This window comes from Borostomias antarcticus, assembly GCF_949987555.1.
Source record: "Borostomias antarcticus genome assembly, chromosome: 3".
Taxonomy (NCBI): domain Eukaryota; kingdom Metazoa; phylum Chordata; class Actinopteri; order Stomiiformes; family Stomiidae; genus Borostomias; species Borostomias antarcticus.
The window spans coordinates 16047138-16069263 of record NC_140236.1 but is presented as its reverse complement, the minus strand read 5'-3'; the positions used below and the strand labels follow the sequence as shown (position 1 = coordinate 16069263).

Here is a 22126-nt window from a genome sequence, read left to right as displayed (position 1 = left end):
AGAATGGATGAAAAGGAAGGTTCACAGAGGTATGTCGGAAAACAATAAGAAACAACTTGGAAGTAACACATTGGTGATACTTGAATTTCATTAACAGACGGCAGAATTCAAGTCCACTGACCAGTTGCTGGTGGGCTATGAGAGGCAGGATCCCAGCCGACCGTTGCCTCCCCCCAACCCGCAATGGAGGGTTATCAACTGGGTTGGGATTCCCCCTTTCATCACTAACCAGCAACTGAGCCAATTGAGCTAAAGGTGTTTAGCTAGCTCGATCGTGAAATTCCTTAAACTGAATAAATATGACACCAATAAGCACATCGGTGCCAATAGTTAGCTTAAATGGTAAATGGACTGCACTTATATAGCACTTTTCCACCTTAGCGGCACTCAAAGCACTTTACAATGGCCTCTCATTCACCCATTCACACACACATTCACACACCAATGGCGGTAGCTGCCATGCAAGGTGCTAACCTGCTCATTGGGAGCAATTTGGGGTTAGGTGTCTTGCTCAAGGACACTTCAACATGTGGACAGTCGGAGCTGGGATTCGAACCACTGACCCTTTGATCATTGAACGACCCACACTACCAACTGAGCTACAGCCGCTCCGTAATCTTGATATAACTGAGACAGCTGCTAAAAAAAATATTTTTTCCACTGACAGATTTAGCTACAATGTTTCAGCCCATTGAAGTGACGGAACTATGCTGCGCTGTTCTGGAGGTGGAAGTCCGCTGAAAAGAACGGTCCGTTAAAACAGCGTAGAAAGATGAGCACGTAGCGTGACAGACAGCAGCGCGTAAGAGGCTCCGCTTCAGCCCAAACATAGGCTAGGCTACTGGGTGTAGCTCCACGTCGTGTTTCTAGACTGTATTTTTTAGATAACGTTACCACACTTCAACTATAGGCTATTTTTTACTTGTCCGATCAGACAACTGCATGAGGCACTTGCCAGAACAGAGATTACTGGTCCGGGGAAGCTATAGGCTAGCCTACCTGACTGCTCTCACTTCATTTCACCTCACTCGTCCTCCCGGCTTCAACACGGAAAAAAAACGCTAACGTTACATACAATCGGCTCGCTGTCTGTCGCACGCGTGCTACAGGGCAAATAAATTAATCGCACAGACATTTTTTTTCATAGCACGTGCAACATATATGTCGCAATGTACAGCCCTGCTGTGAAGAGAGGAACATTACAATTATTGAAGCAAGAGAAGACAGGACTGTATGAGATGCAGTGATATTACCTAGGCCTACTCACATATGGGTCCGGTAGGCCAATGGGTTCAGCATCTGTGGTCATGGGATCCAGAAGTTAAATGGTACCAGTACTGCTCACTGAAAGATATAGACGCAGGCTACCGTTATTACTACAGTTGAGAGGCTGACATGTGGAGGGAGCGTAGTGGACAGGTGGATAATACCTTGTACATATCTCTCCTGGGCATCTTGATGTTTGATCTCTGAGGAGGTCCTGCACTCTATCCCGTCAATCACAGGCCGCCCCTTGTTGCAGCTGAGGACCAGCTCCTCTGCTGGAGTGAATTCCTCTAGTGGAGATCCCCCACCAGTACCAGCCGCATACGGCTTCTTTTTTTTTTTGGCTACATGATAGATATTTTCAGCTCAACCTCTATTTTGTAAAATGTAATAAAATTAATATATTATTATATTACTTACATTAATATTTTTATTAGGCTACTTACCACTGTGGAAAATGTTATTATATTTTACTTTTACTTGCTGCCATGTTCACTTTTCACTGCTAAGATGGCTCCTGTTGGGATGTTACAGTGAAGAATAAATAGGTTGATTCGAAGTGCATTACATAAAATTGATATGATAGGCAGAGCAAGACGATTATACTAGTGAAATGCATGTAGGCTTAACTTCATATGGTCAGTGATCTCTCTCCCGTTTCCTTTCTCTCTCCTGTAGTTTTGCATTTGGTTCTCTGATCTCTGCTGTGGACCCAGTGGCAACAATCGCCATCTTCAACGCTCTGAATGTGGACCCTGTCCTCAACATGCTGGTGTTTGGAGAGAGCATCCTCAACGATGCAGTCTCCATCGTATTGACCAAGTATGCCCATCTCCCACTTCTGCTCTTCTCTTATTTCCTGTGCCTCTTCTACCCATCCTTTATAGTTTCATGGACTCTTAAAGGGATAATACAGTGGTTGAACGTGACACATGCCAGTTAACTTTAGGTAAAATCAAAGTGAATATGTCCATAAATGTTGTTATTCCGTCATTTTAAAGTACTAGAAAAATCCTTTTTATATGGCCAATTTTCCCCCTCTCCAAGCTCACCTCGTTATGTGGGTGTGTCAAAGAGGGCATCAGTCAGAAATGATTGACAGGCCGCGGTTCGGGGTTACAAACTCATCATTACCAGACGGATTGTTTTTCACTGCCGTTGTTTTCGCGTTTGGAAATACATGGGAGTGAATGCAGCTATGGCTCATGTATTTCCAAACGCGAAAACAACGGCAGTGAAAAACAGTCCGTCTGGTAATGTTAGTTTGTAACCCCAATAGTGTATTCAGCCTGTTATTTTGACTATTTTGGTTCTTGAAGTGGTGTTTTTACAGTGAACTTCTAACATTGAAGTCAACGGGCACTTTCACATCCGCACCCCCAATTACGTCAGACCAATATGGCTGCCAGGTGAATAAGGCGAATTGGCCTATACAACACGGCACACTCACAACAGTTCTGGTAGGATATCGCTTTGGAAACCTTACAGCACAGTTTGCACCTAGTTCTGGTAGGATATCGCTTTGGAAGCCTTACAGCACAGTTTGCACCTGATTAATTCTAATTCCTGCATAACGTTATCAGGGCTTTTCACGGCTAATAGGATCAGAGCTAACACTGCTGTAGCTAACAGCTAGATGGCTTAAATCAGATATAACTAAAGTTTGTCCACTGGGACGTCACAAACAAAACGAGCTGAAAATGTGACTAAAAAAAAATTGTCTAGCTCTCCAAAACTAAAGAAAACACTCATTTGATAGTTCGATGGTGTTCACACAGTGCCCCAATGTACCAATATCATACAAAACACCAGGAAGTAAGGTTCTGGACTGAACTATCCCTTTAATGTTATCCACTTAAGTCTTGAACTAGTGTATAGAACCAGTGGCATCTGGTGGGTCCTAGAACCAGGTAAGCCAGGACCAATTTTTTGCGCTTTCTAAGCATGCCCTGATGGGAGGTTTCACATCAACAGAAGTGCGCTGAGTAGTGTTTGAGGCGGGATCCCGGGAATCCCGGGTAGGGCACCTGTCATTTCCCTCCTGGGAAATGGCATCGGGACCCGCCTTCCCGGAGGTTGTTTTTTTGGCCCGGAAATTTAACCATTGTGCATCAGTAGCCTAAAACAATTAATAAACACTTAATATATTGTGTGAAATGTATTATTTAAGTGGGCATATGAACTATGTATTTTTTTTTAAAGTTATGCACGCAGAGGCAAAGAAAAAGAAGCACCGGTTAGCCCTACTACAGCGGTGGATCATAGGCATTAGCCAACTACAGCGGTGGATCAGAGGCAAACATGTACTGCATAGTGTGCAGTGTCACTGTCTCACATAGGCTAATAATAATAATAATAATAATAGCCTAATAATAATGTAGGCTAGCCTATTATAATTGCTGTAGCATATTAACCATGATCTAATAATACAATTACAACAATAATAGTCTACCACAATAGGTTTAGAAACAAAAGGCTGAAATCTGAAAAGCTGAGGCCAGTTGTCTCTAAAAATTCCATGACACTATGCAACAAGAAATGCAAAGGGCCCCCTGAGCTCGTGGGCCTGGGCCCGGTAGGCCCGTTCAGTAATATATCTTTGCACTCTGTTCTAGCATAACTTTTACCACAGAAAGTGATGCACGTCCCACCTCAAATTCTCTGTTTTCTTCTCATCCCTCCAGTGACAGTGTAGGTCTCCCATCTTGTTTTATTTTGAGCTGCTGCTCAAAAGGTAGTTTTGTGAAATCAACTTTCAACAAATACTCAAGATCTCCGTTTTCCATGTTCATTGATGCTGCCAGTAGCTAGATTGCTAAAGTGGGTAACTTGATTGACAGGTAATGTGAATGACGGGACAGTCATGACAAGTTTTGATTGGATGAACCGTCCCAATGTTAAAATGTCAATTGGAATTCCAATGTAAGCACTTCGAGAGCCGGCTTAACCTACGCCCACTTTTAAGCATTTTGACAAATAACAGATTAGGTTACATTTCGACTGATGACAACATTTTTCGCGGTTTTATATGTGTGGGCTAATTTGATTGGTTGATTTTCATTTGGTCTTGATTTCTGTAAATCAGAATCCTTTTACCTGGCCTACAATGTTAAGTGAATGACAGGCTAGTAAGACAGCTGTCAACGGACCGTAACGTGGACTGTATTTTCATGAGAACTGTAGGGGGCGACGGAGCACTACCAAAACGCTAAACACGGATGAAAATGAAGCGATATGGCAGAATACAAGACACATTTAAGTCAAAAACAGTCTAAAAGACCATTTTCGTGTCTTCTTTCAGTGAATGAAAGTGCAGAAATCAAGTTTTATTTGGATTTGTATGGGTAAGCCAGGCTTACCCTGGCTTATAGGAGCAATCGCCACTGTATAGAACAGTGGTTCCCAAACTGGGTACCAGGAGGCCGCACAATCTCTGTTCATACTATTGTGCCCATTGAATAGCCTTCTGCCACATGTAAAAAACAGCAAAGTTAATCCAGTTAAACAATAATAAAACATTTATATAATAATTTATATTAAACACCCCTGTTAACATTTTTATTTACACTGCAACTATGTATGAAACATAACATGTCTGTTGTAAGGATAACGCACCACGCTGTCGTGCAAAATCATTTTGAAATGTTCCCCTTAATAGCTGAGGATCCTGCTCACAACATACCAGCCCTACAGAGTGGTGAGGTTGATGTCAGAGACTGCCACAATGAGTATGTTTTGTTCAAAAGTACAATAATTTCAATAATAAAAGATGGGTTTTGTGAATTTTTAAGCCTTTAGTTGGTTCTGAGGCCTTTGTTGATAGTGATATGCATTTTTGCATACATTTTTGAACAGGACTACAGCAGTCTAATGTCTTTGTGATGGCCCCCATTTTTACTGGCCTAGCTATAACCAGGCTAGGTCCAGCCTGGCTTATGTGCGTGGCTGGCTTGTTTCGCTACATATAGACTAGAGGAGTTTTGCTCAGCATAGACGGTAATCTCTGAGAATGTCCTGCGTTGGAGTCCAATGCTCTGACCACTACTTTACTTGTGGAATTTATGTAAGGGATAAAAAGGTTGTAGTGAAAGGATGAACATGTGGAGGTTTGGGGTATAGTCTCATAAAGTCATCCCCACCGGGTCTTGAACCCCGGTGTCCCGGGTGGGAGTCCAATGCTCTGACCACTACTCTACTTGTGCAGTGAAGATCGGCGGATTTATTTTGGTGTGCTGGGACTATTGCCTCTTGTGGTGCCAACAGAGAGATGCAGGCCAACATTGTCGGGAGTGAGGGAGGGAGGGAGTGATAACTCGTCAAACGCTATACTAGCTGTGCGGCTGGTAAGCTACGCACAAAAATGCATGTGAAATTCACATTTGTTGTAGCAAAATCTGTCCATGGAAAAAAAACAGGATTGAGCTAGCTCAGGCAGTTTTTTGTTTATATGTGTGATATTTATTTGGTATTCAGAAAATGCTGCAATTTCTAGGGCTAGCTCAGGCTATGAAAAACATGGTGGCCATTTGACTGCTGTAGTCCAGTTTCATTAATCGTTAGCATATCTCAGCAACATTGACCTCAGAGCCAACTATGGGCTTCAAAATTCACGAAACCCATTTTCGATTAAGAACACAATTAAACTACTGGACAGTGTGGCATTCAAAATAATATAAATACAATCTGTTTTTATTGTAAAAATGATTATTACGTTAAAAAAGACCAAACTGATTGGGTGGGCGGGGGGGCTGTGGTCTAAGCTGACTTGCTTCTGGATCACTCACACTGACTGTCTCCTAAAATATAAATCAACAAATAACCCCAACATGAGTCATTACTGAATTATTATTTTGCATCATGTTGATAACTTACAACTAAGTTAACACCAAAATAGGCAATATGGTTACATAATAGATAATTTACAATTAATCAATTTTAGCATTATGTTTAATCATCATCTCAGTATCAATTTAATTTAAGACCTCACCTGAAACCCTGAAGCATCAGTCTGCTCTACATCTCCAGTCCTATCCTGGGTTTCACTCTCTAGACCGCTGCTGTGTTCTTCCACTCTCTCTAGGCTGCTGCTGTTCTTCTCCACTCTCCCTAGGCTGCTGCTGTTCTTCCACTCTCCCTAGGCTGCTGCTATTCTTCTCCACTCTCCCTAGGCTGCTGCTGTTCTTCCACTCTCCCTAGGCTGCTGCTGTTCTTCTCCACTCTCCCTAGGCTGCTGCTGTTCTTCTCCACTCTCTCTAGGCTGCTGCTGTTCTTCCACTCTCCCCAGGCTGCTGCTGTTCTTCTCCACTCTCTCTAGGCTGCTGCTTTTCTTCTCCACTCTCCATAGGCTGCTGCTGTTCTTCTCCACTCTCCCTAGGCTGCTGCTGTTCTTCTCCACTCTCTCTAGACTGCTGCTGTTCTTCTCCACTCTCCCTAGGCTGCTGCTGTTCTTCCACTCTCCCTAGGCTGCTGCTATTCTTCTCCACTCTCCCTAGGCTGCTGCTGTTCTTTCACTCTCCCTAGGCTGCTGCTGTTCTTCTCCACTCTCCCTAGGCTGCTGCTGTTCTTCCACTCTCCCTAGGCTGCTGCTGTTCTTCTCCACTCTCTCTAGGCTGCTGCTGTTCTTCCACTCTCCCTAGGCTGCTGCTGTTCTTCTCCACTCTCTCTAGGCTGCTGCTGTTCTTCTCCACTCTCCCTAGGCTGCTGCTGTTCTTCTCCACTCTCCCTATGCTGCTGCTGTTCTTCTCCACTCTCTCTAGGCTGCTGCTGTTCTTCTCCACTCTCTCTAGGCTGCTGCTGTTCTTCTCCACTCTCTCTAGGCTGCTACTGTGTTCCTCCACTCTCTCTAGGCTACTGCTGTGTTCTTCCACTCTCTCTAGACCAGTGGTTCTTAACCTTGTTGGAGGTACTGAACCCCACCAGTTCCATATGCGCATTCACCGAACCCTTCTTAATTGGAAAAATAAAATATGATTTTTTCAAATTCAAAACATACTGTAGGTATATATTTTACTGGTGCACAAAATGAACCGTGCATCAACATCACTGTGTTCAAAGAACAAAACCATCAAAACATGATTTTCACACAAAAACAAAAACATAATAATGAATATTTACTGCAAATCAGTGTGACTTCTGCTGTTGCCTTTCAGAGACCAGTTCAGACCTTGGCAAGTGCCACTCTCATGTCATTTTCGCAACAAAGTCTGTTCCTTTCACAATCACACGACGTACCATCACGACAGTCACAAGTCGACTACTGAGCGCACCAAATTCCCTGCAGCACAGATAGGCCAAGCGATGTAGCGTGATCACCTGCAGCCAATGATGGCCAAGCGGGGCGTGTCATCACGAATCATATGAGTCGGGTGTGTGTCTTGACCTCCGCCGAACCCCTGAGACTGACTCACCGAACCCCTGGGGTTCGATCGAACCCAGGTTAAGAACCACTGCTCTAGACGGTTGTGCTTCTTCACTCTCTATATACTGCTGCTTGTTTTTCCTAAATAAAAATGATTTAATTAAAATTGTGATTTTCATGGGATTTTTAGACTGACATTCAACTATAAATTGATATATCCGTCTATTAGGGATGTCACAATACCATACATTTAGTAGTCAATACCAATAGTGAAATTCCACGATCCTTGATACCCAATTCGATACCGTAGTTGAAAAAATATATATCCCATGTACTTCAACATACAGTATGCTTCTTTATTAAAAACACCTTCTAGCCGATACTGTGAAAAGAAAATTATGAGATTTCAGTTTCAAGTATAGCTAATAACTGTAAGAAAACAGGCTTTTATCAAAATAAACAGGTACAGGCTTTTATCAAAATAAACAGACCTGAGGCCTCATTAGAGTACCTCTGACTAATAATGCTCCACGAGATGGACAAGCCATCAGCGGTGAAGGTTCCGGTGCGGTACCTACAAAGGCTTTCACGGCCTGGCTAGATATGAATATTCAATGTTTCCCCTATGATTGTAACAACCCTTGTCAGGCAAAAAAAAGCCTTCATGCCACAACTGGAAGACTTTAATATCGCTAACGTTTTTAGCATTTTATTGGAGTTTAATGTGGCAAAAATTTGCATCAAGGCTAGCGAGGACAATTCCTGGGTTTGACACACCAAGCTATAGCCCATCAGCTAGAATTCATTGCTGACACTAGTAGTGAGGACGTTGTGATGTTCCATTCAAATCTCAGCCAGCAGGGTCTACATAAGTACAGTAAATATAGCTAATGTATAATAGCTAATGTAAATAATGTAATAACATGGCTGCTATCCTAATGTTACACTGTAGGATGATAGAAGCCAGCTAGTTAACGTGATAACAGTTCGCTAGCTAGCTAACATCATCAGTTGACAATTTGCCACAATGGAAAGACCGGTGATGTTAGGTAACGTTGGCACTAGCTGGTTTTCATGTGGCTACTGCCTAGTTAGTTTACTAGCTAATCTGAATCGGGTGTATTCGTAAATGCGCTCGGAGTGCACCCAGAGTGCTCTCTGGTCCGGAAATGCTGAGGGCTCAGAGCGTCCCAGTTCAAAGATTCAGAGCACTGTGGAGCACTCAGTGCACGCACTGGGTGCTCTCACTGAAAAGACGGTTTGTCCGAGTGATCTGACTGTTCGTAAAGTAACTGATTTCAGAGCGCTCTATGACGTTGAAGCCAGAGCGCATTTCAGAGCGCTCAATGACGTTGAAGCCAGAGCACTCTGAAATCAGAGCAGATTCTCAGAGTGCATATACGAACGCACCCATCAGGAGTGTTTTCTCTTTTCAGACTAGTGCTATGTGCGTTCATAAATGCGCTCTGAGTGCTCTCTGGTCGTTCTGAAATTCAGAGCACTCCAAACATCCCCGTTCGAAAATTGGGAGCACTCAGGTACTGTACTGGGTGCTCTGACTAAAAAGACGGTTTGTCAGAGCAAACTGACCTTTCGTAAATTAACCGATTTCAAAGCGCTCTATGACGTTGAAACCCGAGCGGTTTGAAATCAGAGCAGATTCTCAGCGCATTCACGAACGCACCCAATCTGTCTTTAATCCTCTTTGGAGGGGGAGGTGACATGATGGATGTAACGTTAGCTAATTACAAACGTCTTCGCGTGGCTAGCCTGCTTAATGGCTGAATCGCTGTCTGCCTGTAAAGGCTGTTGCTTGTTGGTCTTCATATCCAGCGAATATTTGAAAAGTAACTATCTATTTCAGCCAATCAAACGTGAGTATTCCTAAATTTAAAAATAAAAAAAATACTGGGATGGCACATTCCCGATGGTGGATGGTGAACGTTAACGCTCTATTCAATTCAAACCTTTATTTATGCTCGAGAGGCACTGAGGTTGCCCTCATTTACAGTGACGACGAGCGATGTATGTAACTCCGAAGATAACACAAACAAATTTAATAATGGTAGGGACAATTCTGTCCTCCCAAAACATAGGAAGGACTCCAAAGATAATGCGAACGAGGTTGTTTAAAAATTGTTAGGGACAATTTTGGCCTTCCGAAAAATTGGTAGGGACATGTCCCCCTGTCCATATGCAAACCTATGCCAGTGTAGCTATCGTTACCGCCAGCAACCTGGCTTTTCGTTGCACAATTCCATTGCGCCGTAAATCCTCTATATTTTCTCCCAGGAACTCGTATCTGGTGGCAGACAGAATTACATAGGGAAAGTGAGGCTTATAAGGAACCTATCTATTTTCATTATTTACTAACCTTTATTTTACCAGGGGAGCCCATTGACATCAGGGTCTCATTTGCAATGGTGCCCTGGTTAAAAAACAAAGAAAAACAACACATTCAAATGTATAATAAATACAAAAACACCATATTATTACACAAACATAGATAAAACCGATGTTTGAATGAAAATAAATATATTGAAATAAAACTGAGGAAATGGATAAAACTGATAACAACATTATTTAAAGGACAATGCTCGTTTTTGACAACCTGGACCTTATTTACGGCATATTATAAGAGATAACTTTGGTGTAATTCGGAGGCCTGTAGAAGAAATGTAAAATCCAGCGCGAGCCAAGTATATCCATGTAATGGCGGCGGACGGGGCACTGAGAATGCAGCTTCTAAAAATCTATTTTCTGCTGCGAAACGGTTGTTTTCATCAATCTGTCTTTATGAATCGCTAGTTGTGCTTACATAGAGCGTAGGTCTGTTTTTCACATGCCTCTGTAATATGATCTTTAGAAACGTCTTTAGACACAAAATAGCTTCCTCACTTGCTCCAGCACGCATGCGCACAGCGTGCTGGAGCAACGATTGCGCACTGTGCGCATGCGTGCTGGAGCAAGTGGGGAAGCTATTAACGAGCTTTGTCCTTTAAAGGTGTCATATTATGCTAATTTTCAACAATTTAATAGTCTTTGGGGTCCCCAAAACATGTCTTTGAGTATTTTTGCTGAAAATACCACTCAGAATAAGCGTTCTAGCATGCTTCTATACCCCTCCACTGAGATAAGTTTGAGCGCTTTTTTCATATGCAAATGAGCTCCGCTAAGAGCAAGTCACAGGCAAGAGAACAAGGGCTGTTGACGGCGCTATGCTACCTCAAATATTGCTGGCTAGCCTGGGCCATCCACACTTGATGCCACTGTGCCAAATTTCATTGTCCTCTCTCCCTGACTAAACATGATAGCGTTAGTGCCCATGTTATTATCTCCACGGTTACATGCTGTTACCTCTAGCTATATTCGCTAGCTAGACACCACAAGGCTATATGACACCATTCCACTACAAACAATAAAAGCTAGATTCTGTAGGCGAGGGGAATCCAATGATGTCCACTTCTTAACATTTGATCATTTTTAATGACCGCTCGATGAACTAGAAGTCTACCAATTTCATTCCACATCAGAGTAATCTACAAAATGTATTGCAATTACAATTTTCATACTAATCCTGGCCACCATTTTGAAAAAAATGTAGGCTACTGTTATCCAAATGCCAATTGCCAAGATTTATGTATGGTAGGTAAATTCAACTAATTATGTCTTCAATATCATCATATTATATCCATCCCTGAAAATTGACCAGAAAACTGTCATCACTGGCAGCCACTAATGGACATTTTGAAAAATGGTTGCCATGGACACCATATTGAAAATTCATGATGCCCCAATATCCTTTTTTATGCCCTTGGCTATATCTCTACCATTGCCACACTTTTATCACAAAATGCATAATTGTTATGCTTATCTGCTCCACTATTAGGTATTTTAACTATCGGCATGTATTTAAGCAGGCAGTCCCTGATACTGTATAATTTATCTTTGGAAGAATAGCCATATTCACTATACAGGTATCAACTCTGCACTTCAGAGCTGTATTATCTGTAACTTAAAAAACATGTTTAATGCAGGGACTTAAAGATAGGGAAACAAGCAGTCGAAGACTTGCCTACATACAGGCATGCATACAGCAACAGCTGTGAGGAGTGACTCAGTGCTGACAAGATTGCCAGTGGAATGATACTGCCCTCGAGGACAATATGTGGTAGTATCAATTGATAACTGATATTTAAAAGTGGTATATTTCCATTCACTGACTAACATGTCCTGTCACTTTGTCTCCTTTTCTCCTGAAGCACGGCTGAGGGATTTGCCCGCTCGGATAACTCCATGGTAACAGGCTGGGAGACATTTGTACAGGCATTGGGCTACTTCCTGAAGATGTTCTTTGGTTCTGCTGCCCTCGGAACTCTCACTGGTCTCATCTCTGCCATTGTATCCTCTCTGCCTTTGTGTGTGCATGTTTAAATGTTATTGTCTCTATAATTTTGAGAAAATGTGATCAAGATGAGTGGTTCATAGGAGATTACTTAAAGTGAACCATGTAGGGGGTTTATATTCGGTTTCCAAAACTGAGAGGTTTTTACATTGGAAAAGGAACCAAAACTAAGCCTCCTAAGCCTGACGAACAAAGAGTAAACTGGACAATGTATAAATATTACCAGCACATCTTCAAATCTCAATTATCTGACTCTATTTTACATTACTTAATCTGTGCAAGGACTAGTTATTTATTGAGAGAAAGTACAAAGAAGAGTGAGAAAAGAGGAAGAGCAGCAGAACAAAAAGAGACGGAACCATGGGAGAGGACCCAAAGACAAGGACTCAAACCTTAGACCAATATGATCGAAAGCGTGGAGCTTAGTGGAATGGGAAGCTGTGACAATGGAGCACAGCGAACTGAAGTAACCCCATAAATGAGAACAAAGAAAAATCAACAGGAAGCCAAGGAGCCAATTGGCCAGCCAGGGAACTATTCCCTGACAGAATAGAATTTACCAATTGGCCATCAGGAACTCCAATCTTGCACAAGACAGTATCTTCCAGTCTAGAACCATGTGATATGATGCAGAAATAATCAAAAGATGAAAGGTCATTTTCCTGGCAGTGGGTAGCTACAGGTATATCAGTTCATGTGCTATTTCATAGTTATCCAGGTTCCATGGGTCATGGAATTTCTGCAATATCATGGAATTTTGAAATGAATTCTAATGAATTCCAGTAACTCCATGAAGTGTTGAGTGATGAAAGTGATGAGCATTGAGTGATGAAATATTGGGAAATTTTTAACAAATTTGATATTTAATCAATTTTCAGAACTGTGGCAGCAGCTCTTATTACCTCTTATTCTTCTTTGTTTGGGTAGGTTGGTTGATTCATCCTCTCCCCCCAGGCTCGGGGCCGAGGGGCTATCCTTTTACCACCCCGAGCCTGGGTGAGGGAGTCACCCGAGCTATATATCCAGGCACACCTCCTGGAGCCACGTCACCATTTTGTCATCCACGACTGTCAGGCCACGTTGGGTGTCCGATATATCTGACAGTACTGGATGACGTGGTCTGCGGTTTGCTCCACAGCACCACACTCGCACGCGGCACAGGATGCCAAGTAGTTGGGTCATCTGTGGCACTTCCGTGACCGTGGAGAGCGAAGGTCCAGGTCAAAGAATATACATATTTGGTGTTCATCCCATCACATTTTCATAATGAACCAAAAATAATTTTGCACTATAGCCTAACATAAAATAGTATTCTGTATGCAAAGCTAGCAAGGTTAATTGCTTGAGCTGAATTTAAAGGTAAACTCAAAACAAACTATAAAATTCACTATGAAACTAGGGCTGCGAGCAGCATTGAGCGGGCCCTCGCACCCCACGCGTGTCGGGGTGCGGCGCCATTAAAGGCTGTGCTATTTCGGTGTCCTGTACTGAGAGAACATTCCATTCACCAGTAGGTGGCGCTCTAACCGTGACTCAATACCGATGCATAAATGTGTTCAGGACGGTACCTTGATGAAGTGTGAGAAATGTTGTGTAAATCGGACAATGTATGTAGGAGTTATGATGACTTCCTGCCTGACCTGTAGGCGGCGCTATAAGTATGACTCAATACTGACACATAGATGTGTTCAGGACAGAACCATCATGAAGCGTGAGATAAATCGGACAAATCGGATAATGTATGGAGGAGTTATGAGGACTTCCTGTTTCACCAATAGGTGGCGCTATAAGTATGACGCAATACTGACACATAGATGTGTTCAGGACAGAACCTTCATGAAGCGTGAGGTATATCGGACGAATTGGATAATGTATGGAGGAGTTATGAGGACTTCATGTTTCACCAATAGGTGGCGCTATAAGTATGACGCAATACTGACACATAGATGTGTTCAGGACAGAACCGTCATGAAGCGTGAGATATATCGGACAAATTGGATAATGTATGGATGAGTTATGAGGACTTCCTGTTTCACCAATAGGTGGCGCTATAAGTATGACGCAATACTGACACATAGATGTGTTCAGGACAGAACCGTCATGAAGCGTGAGATATATCGGACAAATTGGATAATGTATGGAGGAGTTATGAGGACTTCGTGTTTTATGGCGAAATGTCAAACTTTGGCGGGGCGCCACAGCAAGGGTGTTTGGTGAAAACTCAATTTTTTTGATAACTTTTGATCACAAAGGTCTTAAGATGAAGCTGACCCGATATGAAGTTGATCGGATGAAATCTGTAGGAGGAGTTCGTCGAAGTACGAGGCATGGAAATGGTCAAAACAAGGACAAAATGGCACATTAAAAGCAAAATGGCGGCCTTCCTGTTGCATGTTGGGTATAGCTCCAAGAGACATTTTAGTGCGTCTCGATGAACTACATATGCCCTCCGAATTTCGTTCGCCTACATCAAACTGAAAGGTGGGGCTCGCCATTTTAGATTTTCCAGGGGGCGCTCTTGAGCCGTTTTGCCACGCCCAGTTCCGTCACCCATGAATTATCAAATTTTTTACCGGGACTGACGTATCTGCAAAGTTTCATCCGTTTTCATCGATGTTCAGGCCGCCTAAAAGGCATTTGTTTGGAGTAAAGAAGGAGAAGGAGAAGGAGAAGAAGGAGAAGAATAATAATCCTTCGAGTTTCAATAGGGCCTCGCACCGCCAGTGCTCGGGCCCTAATTAAAACAGAATCCTAGGCTACTAAATTTCATCAACACACAGTAAAGGGAACTTGTCTTCGAACTCAGCGGACTGTCTAGCCCTAATCCCTGTTGCGCAATGTCCCTTTTCAGGGTGCGCGCGCCAACGTTATTGACACAGAACTCTGTACTGTACAAAACAGAAATATTTTGACCTGTACTAGTCAGATACATGCCAGGGAAGCCAGGAATAGGGCTAAACATGAAATTCAGTGTCCTTATCCTTTAAAGTCGCACTGAAATGAAAAAAGCATTCTGTCCCATTTTGGTTCACATAATTAGGGCCCGAGCACTGGCGGTGCGAGGCCCTATTGAAACTCGAAGGATTATTAGGGCCCGAGCACTGGCGGTGCGAGGCCCTATTGAAACTCGAAGGATTATTATTCTCCTACCTTCTCCTTCTTCTTCTTCTTCTTCTTCTTCTCCCCAAACGAATGCCTTTTTGGCGGCCTAAACATCGATGAAAACGGATGAAACTTTGCAGATACGTCAGTACCGGTGAAAAATTTGATAATTCATGGGTGACGGAAATGGGCGTGGCAAAACGGCTCAAGAGCGCCCCCTGGAAAGTTTAAAATGGCGAGCCCCACCTTTCAGTTTGATGTAGGCGAACGAAATTCGGTGGGCATATGTATTTCATCGAGCCACACTTAAATGTCTCTTGGAGCTATACCCAACATGCAACAGGAAGTCCGCCATTTTGCTCTTAATGTGCCATTTTGTCCTTGTTTTGACCATTTCCATGCCTCGTACTTCGACGAACTCCTCCTACAGATTTCATCCGATCAACTTCATATCGAGTCAGCTTCATCTTAAGACCTTTGTGATCAAAAGTTATCAAAAAAATTGAGTTTTCACCAAACACCCTTGCCGTGGCGCCCCGCCAAATTTTGACATTTCGCCATAAAACACGAAGTCCTCATAACTCCTCCATACATTATCCAATTTGTCCGATATATTTCACGCTTCATGACGGTTCTGTCCTGAACACATCTATGTGTCAGTATTGCGTCATACTTATAGCGCCACCTATTGGTGAAACAGGAAGTCCTCATAACTCCTCCATACATTATCCAATTTGTCCGATATATCTCACGCTTCATGAGGGTTCTGTCCTGAACACATCTATGTTTCAGTATTGCGTCATACTTATAGCGCCACCTATTGGTGAAACAGGAAGTCCTCATAACTCCTCCATACATTATCCAATTTGTCCGATATATCTCACGCTTCATGACGGTTCTGTCCTGAACACATCTATGTGTCAGTATTGCGTCATACTTATAGCGCCACCTATTGGTGAAACAGGAAGTCCTCATAACTCCTCCATACATTATCCAATTTGTCCTATATATCTCACGCTTCATGACGGTTCTGTCCTGAACACATCTATGTGTCAGTATTGCGTCATACTTATAGCGCCACCTATTGGTGAAACAGGAAGTCCTCATAACTCCTCCATACATTATCCAATTTGTCTGATATATATCACGCTTCATGACGGTTCTGTCCTGAACACATCTATGTTTCAGTATTGCGTCATACTTATAGCGCCACCTATTGGTGAAACAGGAAGTCCTCATAACTCCTCCATACATTATCCAATTTGTCCGATATAGCTCACGCTTCATGACGGTTCTGTCCTGAACACATCTATGTGTCAGTATTGCGTCATACGTATAGCGCCACCTATTGGTGAAACAGGAAGTCCTCATAACTCCTGCATACATCATCCGATTTGCACCAAATTGCTGACGCTTCATGAAGGTAGCCTTCTGAACCCATCTATGTGTCGGTATTGAGTCAAACTTACAGCGCCACCTACTGGTGAAACAGGAAGTCCTCATAACTCCTACACACGTTATCCGATTTACTCAACATTTCTCACGCTTCATCAAGGTACCGTCCTGAACACATCTATGCTTCGGTATTGAGTCATGCCTAGAGCGCCACCTACTGGTGACAGGAAGTTTCTCTCAGTACTGCACACCGAAATAGCACAGCCTTTAACGGCGCAGCACCCAGACACGCATGGGGTGCGAGGGCCCGCTCACTGCTGCTCGCAGCCCTAGTTATTCTTCTCCTTCTCCTTCTCCTTCTTCTCCTTCTTCTCCCCAAACGAATGCCTTTTTGGCGGCCTAAACATCGATGAAAACGGATGAAACTTTGCAGATACGTCAGTACCGGTGAAAAATTTGATAATTCATGGGTGACGGAAATGGGCGTGGCAAAACGGCTCAAGAGCGCCCCCTGGAAAGTTTAAAATGGCGAGCCCCACCTTTCAGTTTGATGTAGGCGAACGAAATTCGGTGGGCATATGTATTTCATCGAGCCACACTTAAATGTCTCTTGGAGCTATACCCAACATGCAACAGGAAGTCCGCCATTTTGCTCTTAATGTGCCATTTTGTCCTTGTTTTGACCATTTCCATGCCTCGTACTTCGACGAACTCCTCCTACAGATTTCATCCGATCAACTTCATATCGGGTCAGCTTCATCTTAAGACCTTTGTGATCAAAAGTTATAAAAAAAATTGAGTTTTCACCAAACACCCTTGCCGTGGCGCCCCGCCAAAGTTTGACATTTCGCCATAAAACACGAAGTCCTCATAACTCCTCCATACATTATCCAATTTGTCCGATATATTTCACGCTTCATGACGGTTCTGTCCTGAACACATCTATGTGTCAGTATTGCGTCATACTTATAGCGCCACCTATTGGTGAAACAGGAAGTCCTCATAACTCCTCCATACATTATCCAATTTGTCCGATATATCTCACGCTTCATGAGGGTTCTGTCCTGAACACATCTATGTTTCAGTATTGCGTCATACTTATAGCGCCACCTATTGGTGAAACAGGAAGTCCTCATAACTCCTCCATACATTATCCAATTTGTCCGATATATCTCACGCTTCATGACGGTTCTGTCCTGAACACATCTATGTGTCAGTATTGCGTCATACTTATAGCGCCACCTATTGGTGAAACAGGAAGTCCTCATAACTCCTCCATACATTATCCAATTTGTCCTATATATCTCACGCTTCATGACGGTTCTGTCCTGAACACATCTATGTGTCAGTATTGCGTCATACTTATAGCGCCACCTATTGGTGAAACAGGAAGTCCTCATAACTCCTCCATACATTATCCAATTTGTCTGATATATATCACGCTTCATGACGGTTCTGTCCTGAACACATCTATGTTTCAGTATTGCGTCATACTTATAGCGCCACCTATTGGTGAAACAGGAAGTCCTCATAACTCCTCCATACATTATCCAATTTGTCCGATATAGCTCACGCTTCATGACGGTTCTGTCCTGAACACATCTATGTGTCAGTATTGCGTCATACGTATAGCGCCACCTATTGGTGAAACAGGAAGTCCTCATAACTCCTGCATACATCATCCGATTTGCACCAAATTGCTGACGCTTCATGAAGGTGGCCTTCTGAACCTATCTATGTGTCGGTATTGAGTCAAACTTACAGCGCCACCTACTGGTGAAACAGGAAGTCCTCATAACTCCTACACACGTTATCCGATTTACTCAACATTTCTCACGCTTCATCAAGGTACCGTCCTGAACACATCTATGCTTCGGTATTGAGTCATGCCTAGAGCGCCACCTACTGGTGACAGGAAGTTTCTCTCAGTACTGCACACCGAAATAGCACAGCCTTTAACGGCGCAGCACCCAGACACGCATGGGGTGCGAGGGCCCGCTCACTGCTGCTCGCAGCCCTAGTTATTCTTCTCCTTCTCCTTCTCCTTCTTCTCCTTCTTTACTCCAAACAAATGCCTTTTAGGCGGCCTGAACATCGATGAAAACGGATGAAACTTTGCAGATACGTCAGTCCCGGTGAAAAATTTGATAATTCATGGGTGACGGAAATGGGCGTGGCAAAACGGCTCAAGAGCGCCCCCTGGAAAGTTTCAAATGGCGAGCCCCACCTTTCAGTTTGATGTAGGCGAACGAAATTCGGAGGGCATATGTATTTCATCGAGCCACACTTAAATGTCTCTTGGAGCTATACCCAACATGCAACAGGAAGTCCGCCATTTTGCTCTTAATGTGCCATTTTGTCCTTGTTTTGACCATTTCCATGCCTCGTACTTCGACGAACTCCTCCTACAGATTTCATCCGATCAACTTCATATCGGGTCAGCTTCATCTTAAGACCTTTATGATCAAAAGTTATCAAAAAAATTGAGTTTTCACCAAACACCCTTGCCGTGGCGCCCCGCCAAAGTTTGACATTTCGCCATAAAACACGAAGTCCTCATAACTCCTCCATACATTATTCAATTTGTCCGATATATGTCACGCTTCATGACGGTTCTGTCCTGAACACATCTATGTGTCAGTATTGCGTCATACTTATAGCGCCACCTATTGGTGAAACAGTACGTCCTCATAACTCCTCCATACATTATCCGATTTGTCCGATATGTCTCACGCTTCATGACGGTTCTGTCCTGAACACATCTATGTGTCAGTATTGCGTCATACTTATAGCGCCACCTATTGGTGAAACAGTACGTCCTCATAACTCCTCCATACATTATCCGATTTGTCCGATATGTCTCACGCTTCATGACGGTTCTGTCCTGAACACATCTATGTGTCAGTATTGCGTCATACTTATAGCGCCACCTATTGGTGAAACAGTACGTCCTCATAACTCCTCCATACATTATCCGATTTGTCCGATATGTCTCACGCTTCATGACGGTTCTGTCCTGAACACATCTATGTGTCAGTATTGCGTCATACGTATAGCGCCACCTATTGGTGAAACAGTACATCCTCATAACTCCTCCATACATTATCCGATTTGTCCGATATGTCTCACGCTTCATGACGGTTCTGTCCTGAACACATCTATGTGTCAGTATTGCGTCATACTTATAGCACCACCTATTGGTGAAACAGTACGTCCTCATAACTCCTCCATACATTATCCGATTTGTCCGATATGTCTCACGCTTCATGACGGTTCTGTCCTGAACACATCTATGTGTCAGTATTGCGTCATACTTATAGCGCCACCTATTGGTGAAACAGTACATCCTCATAACTCCTCCATACATTATCCGATTTGTCCGATATGTCTCACGCTTCATGACGGTTCTGTCCTGAACACATCTATGTGTCAGTATTGCGTCATACTTATAGCGCCACCTATTGGTGAAACAGTACGTCCTCATAACTCCTACATACATTATCCGATTTGCACCAAATTGCTGATGCTTCATGAAGGTCGCATTCTGAACACATCTATGCTTCGGTATTGAGTCACACTTACAGCGCCACCTACTGGTGAAACAGGAAGTACTCATAACTCCTACATACGTTATCCAATTCGTCCGATATATCTCACGCTTCATGACGGTTCTGTCCTGAACACATCTATGTGTCAGTATTGCATCATACTTATAGCGCCACCTATTGGTGAAACAGGAAGTCCTCATAACTCCTACATACATTATCCAATTCGTCCGATATATCTCACGCTTCATGAAGGTTCTGTCCTGAACACATCTATGTGTCAGTATTGCATCATACTTATAGCGCCACTTATTGGTGAAACATGAAGTCCTCATAACTCCTACATACATTATCCAATTTGTCCGATATATCTCACGCTTCATGACGGTTCTGTCCTGAACACATCTTTGTGTCAGTATTGCATCATACTTAGAGCGCCACCTATTGGTGAAACAGGAAGTCCTCATAACTCCTACATACATTATCCAATTCGTCCGATATATCTCACGCTTCATGACGGTTCTGTCCTGAACACATCTATGTGTCAGTATTGCATCATACTTATAGCGCCACCTATTGGTGAAACAGGAAGTCCTCATAACTCCTACATACATTATCCAATTCGTCCGATATATCTCACGCTTCATGAAGGTTCTGTCCTGAACACATCTATGTGTCAGTATTGCATCATACTTATAGCGCCACCTATTGGTGAAACATGAAGTCCTCATAACTCCTACATACATTATCCAATTTGTCCGATATATCTCACGCTTCATGACAGTTCTGTCCTGAACACATCTTTGTGTCAGTATTGCATCATACTTATAGCGCCACCTATTGGTGAAACAGGAAGTCCTCATAACTCCTACATACATTATCCGATTTGTCCGATATTTCTCACGCTTCATGACGGTTCTGTCCTGAACACATCTATGTGTCAGTATTGCGTCATACTTATAGCACCACCTATTGGTGAAACAGTACGTCCTCATAACTCCTACATACATTATCCGATTTGCACCAAATTGCTGATGCTTCGTGTAGGTCGCATTCTGAACACATCTATGCTTCGGTATTGAGTCACACTTACAGCGCCACCTACTGGTGAAACAGGAAGTACTCATAACTCCTACATATGTTATCCGATTTACACCAAATTGCTCATGCTTGATGAAGGTCGTGTCCTAAACACATCTGTAGGTCAGTATTAAGTCATACTTATAGCGCCGCCTACAGGTCAAGCAGAAAGTCATCATAACTCCTACATACATTATCCGATTTACTCAACATGTCTCACGCTTTATCAAGGTACCGTCCTGAACACATCTATGCTTCGGTATTGAGTCACGCCTAGAGCGCCACCTACTGGTGACAGGAAGTTTCTCTCAGCACAGGACACCGAAATAGCACACCCTTTAACGGCGCCGCACCCCGACACGCGTGGGGTGCGAGGGCCCGCTCACTGCTGCTCGCAGCACTAGTTGGTCATAGTGTTCACCTATTCAACAATGTATGCCAAAAAACTTACAAAATTCTACATTTGTTGTAATCTTATATCAAAGTATATAATTTCTTACTTCCTGGAAAACGGTAGGTCACGTGCAATGACGACAACAGGTACCTTAGATTTTAGCCCAATAATCTCACGACATCCACCCGTCAATCAACGCTATCCTTCTATCGAATCTGTCTAAAGTTCTTAAAACCTGTCCACTTGTCAATGTTCCAATCAAATTCCTCTAAACATATGTCCCACCCTCATAGCTTGTTTGCGTCGGAAATACGTCAAACTACGGAAGTTAGATGATCTCAAACGTCCGTTTCAGTGCGACTTTAACCTCCGGGGGTTAGTCTGTCCTAGGACACTTTCACCCCCGGGAGGTGAGTCTGTCCTAGGACACTTTAACCCCAGGGTTAATATGTTCTAGGACACTTGAACCCCCGGGGTTAAAGCGTCGGGGGGGGTTAATCTGTACTGTTACACCGGAACTATAGGTAGATCGGAGGCGATTATCTGCCTCTCTTACTACATTTCTTTTGAGTGCCTGGTTT

General features: G+C 43.1%; 1 protein-coding gene across 2 annotated transcripts in view; it reads left to right on the top strand.

Annotated features, from left to right (window-relative positions):
* Positions 1–22126, top strand: part of slc9a8 (solute carrier family 9 member 8) — a 194121-nt gene that overhangs the window by 133606 nt on the left and 38389 nt on the right. For both annotated transcript variants that reach the window (XM_084461744.1, XM_084461743.1), the window contains exons 8-9: positions 1945–2088; positions 11887–12025. In XM_084461744.1, the coding sequence (XP_084317870.1) occupies positions 1945–2088; positions 11887–12025 (283 nt within the window). The remainder of the gene's footprint in view (positions 1–1944; positions 2089–11886; positions 12026–22126) is intronic.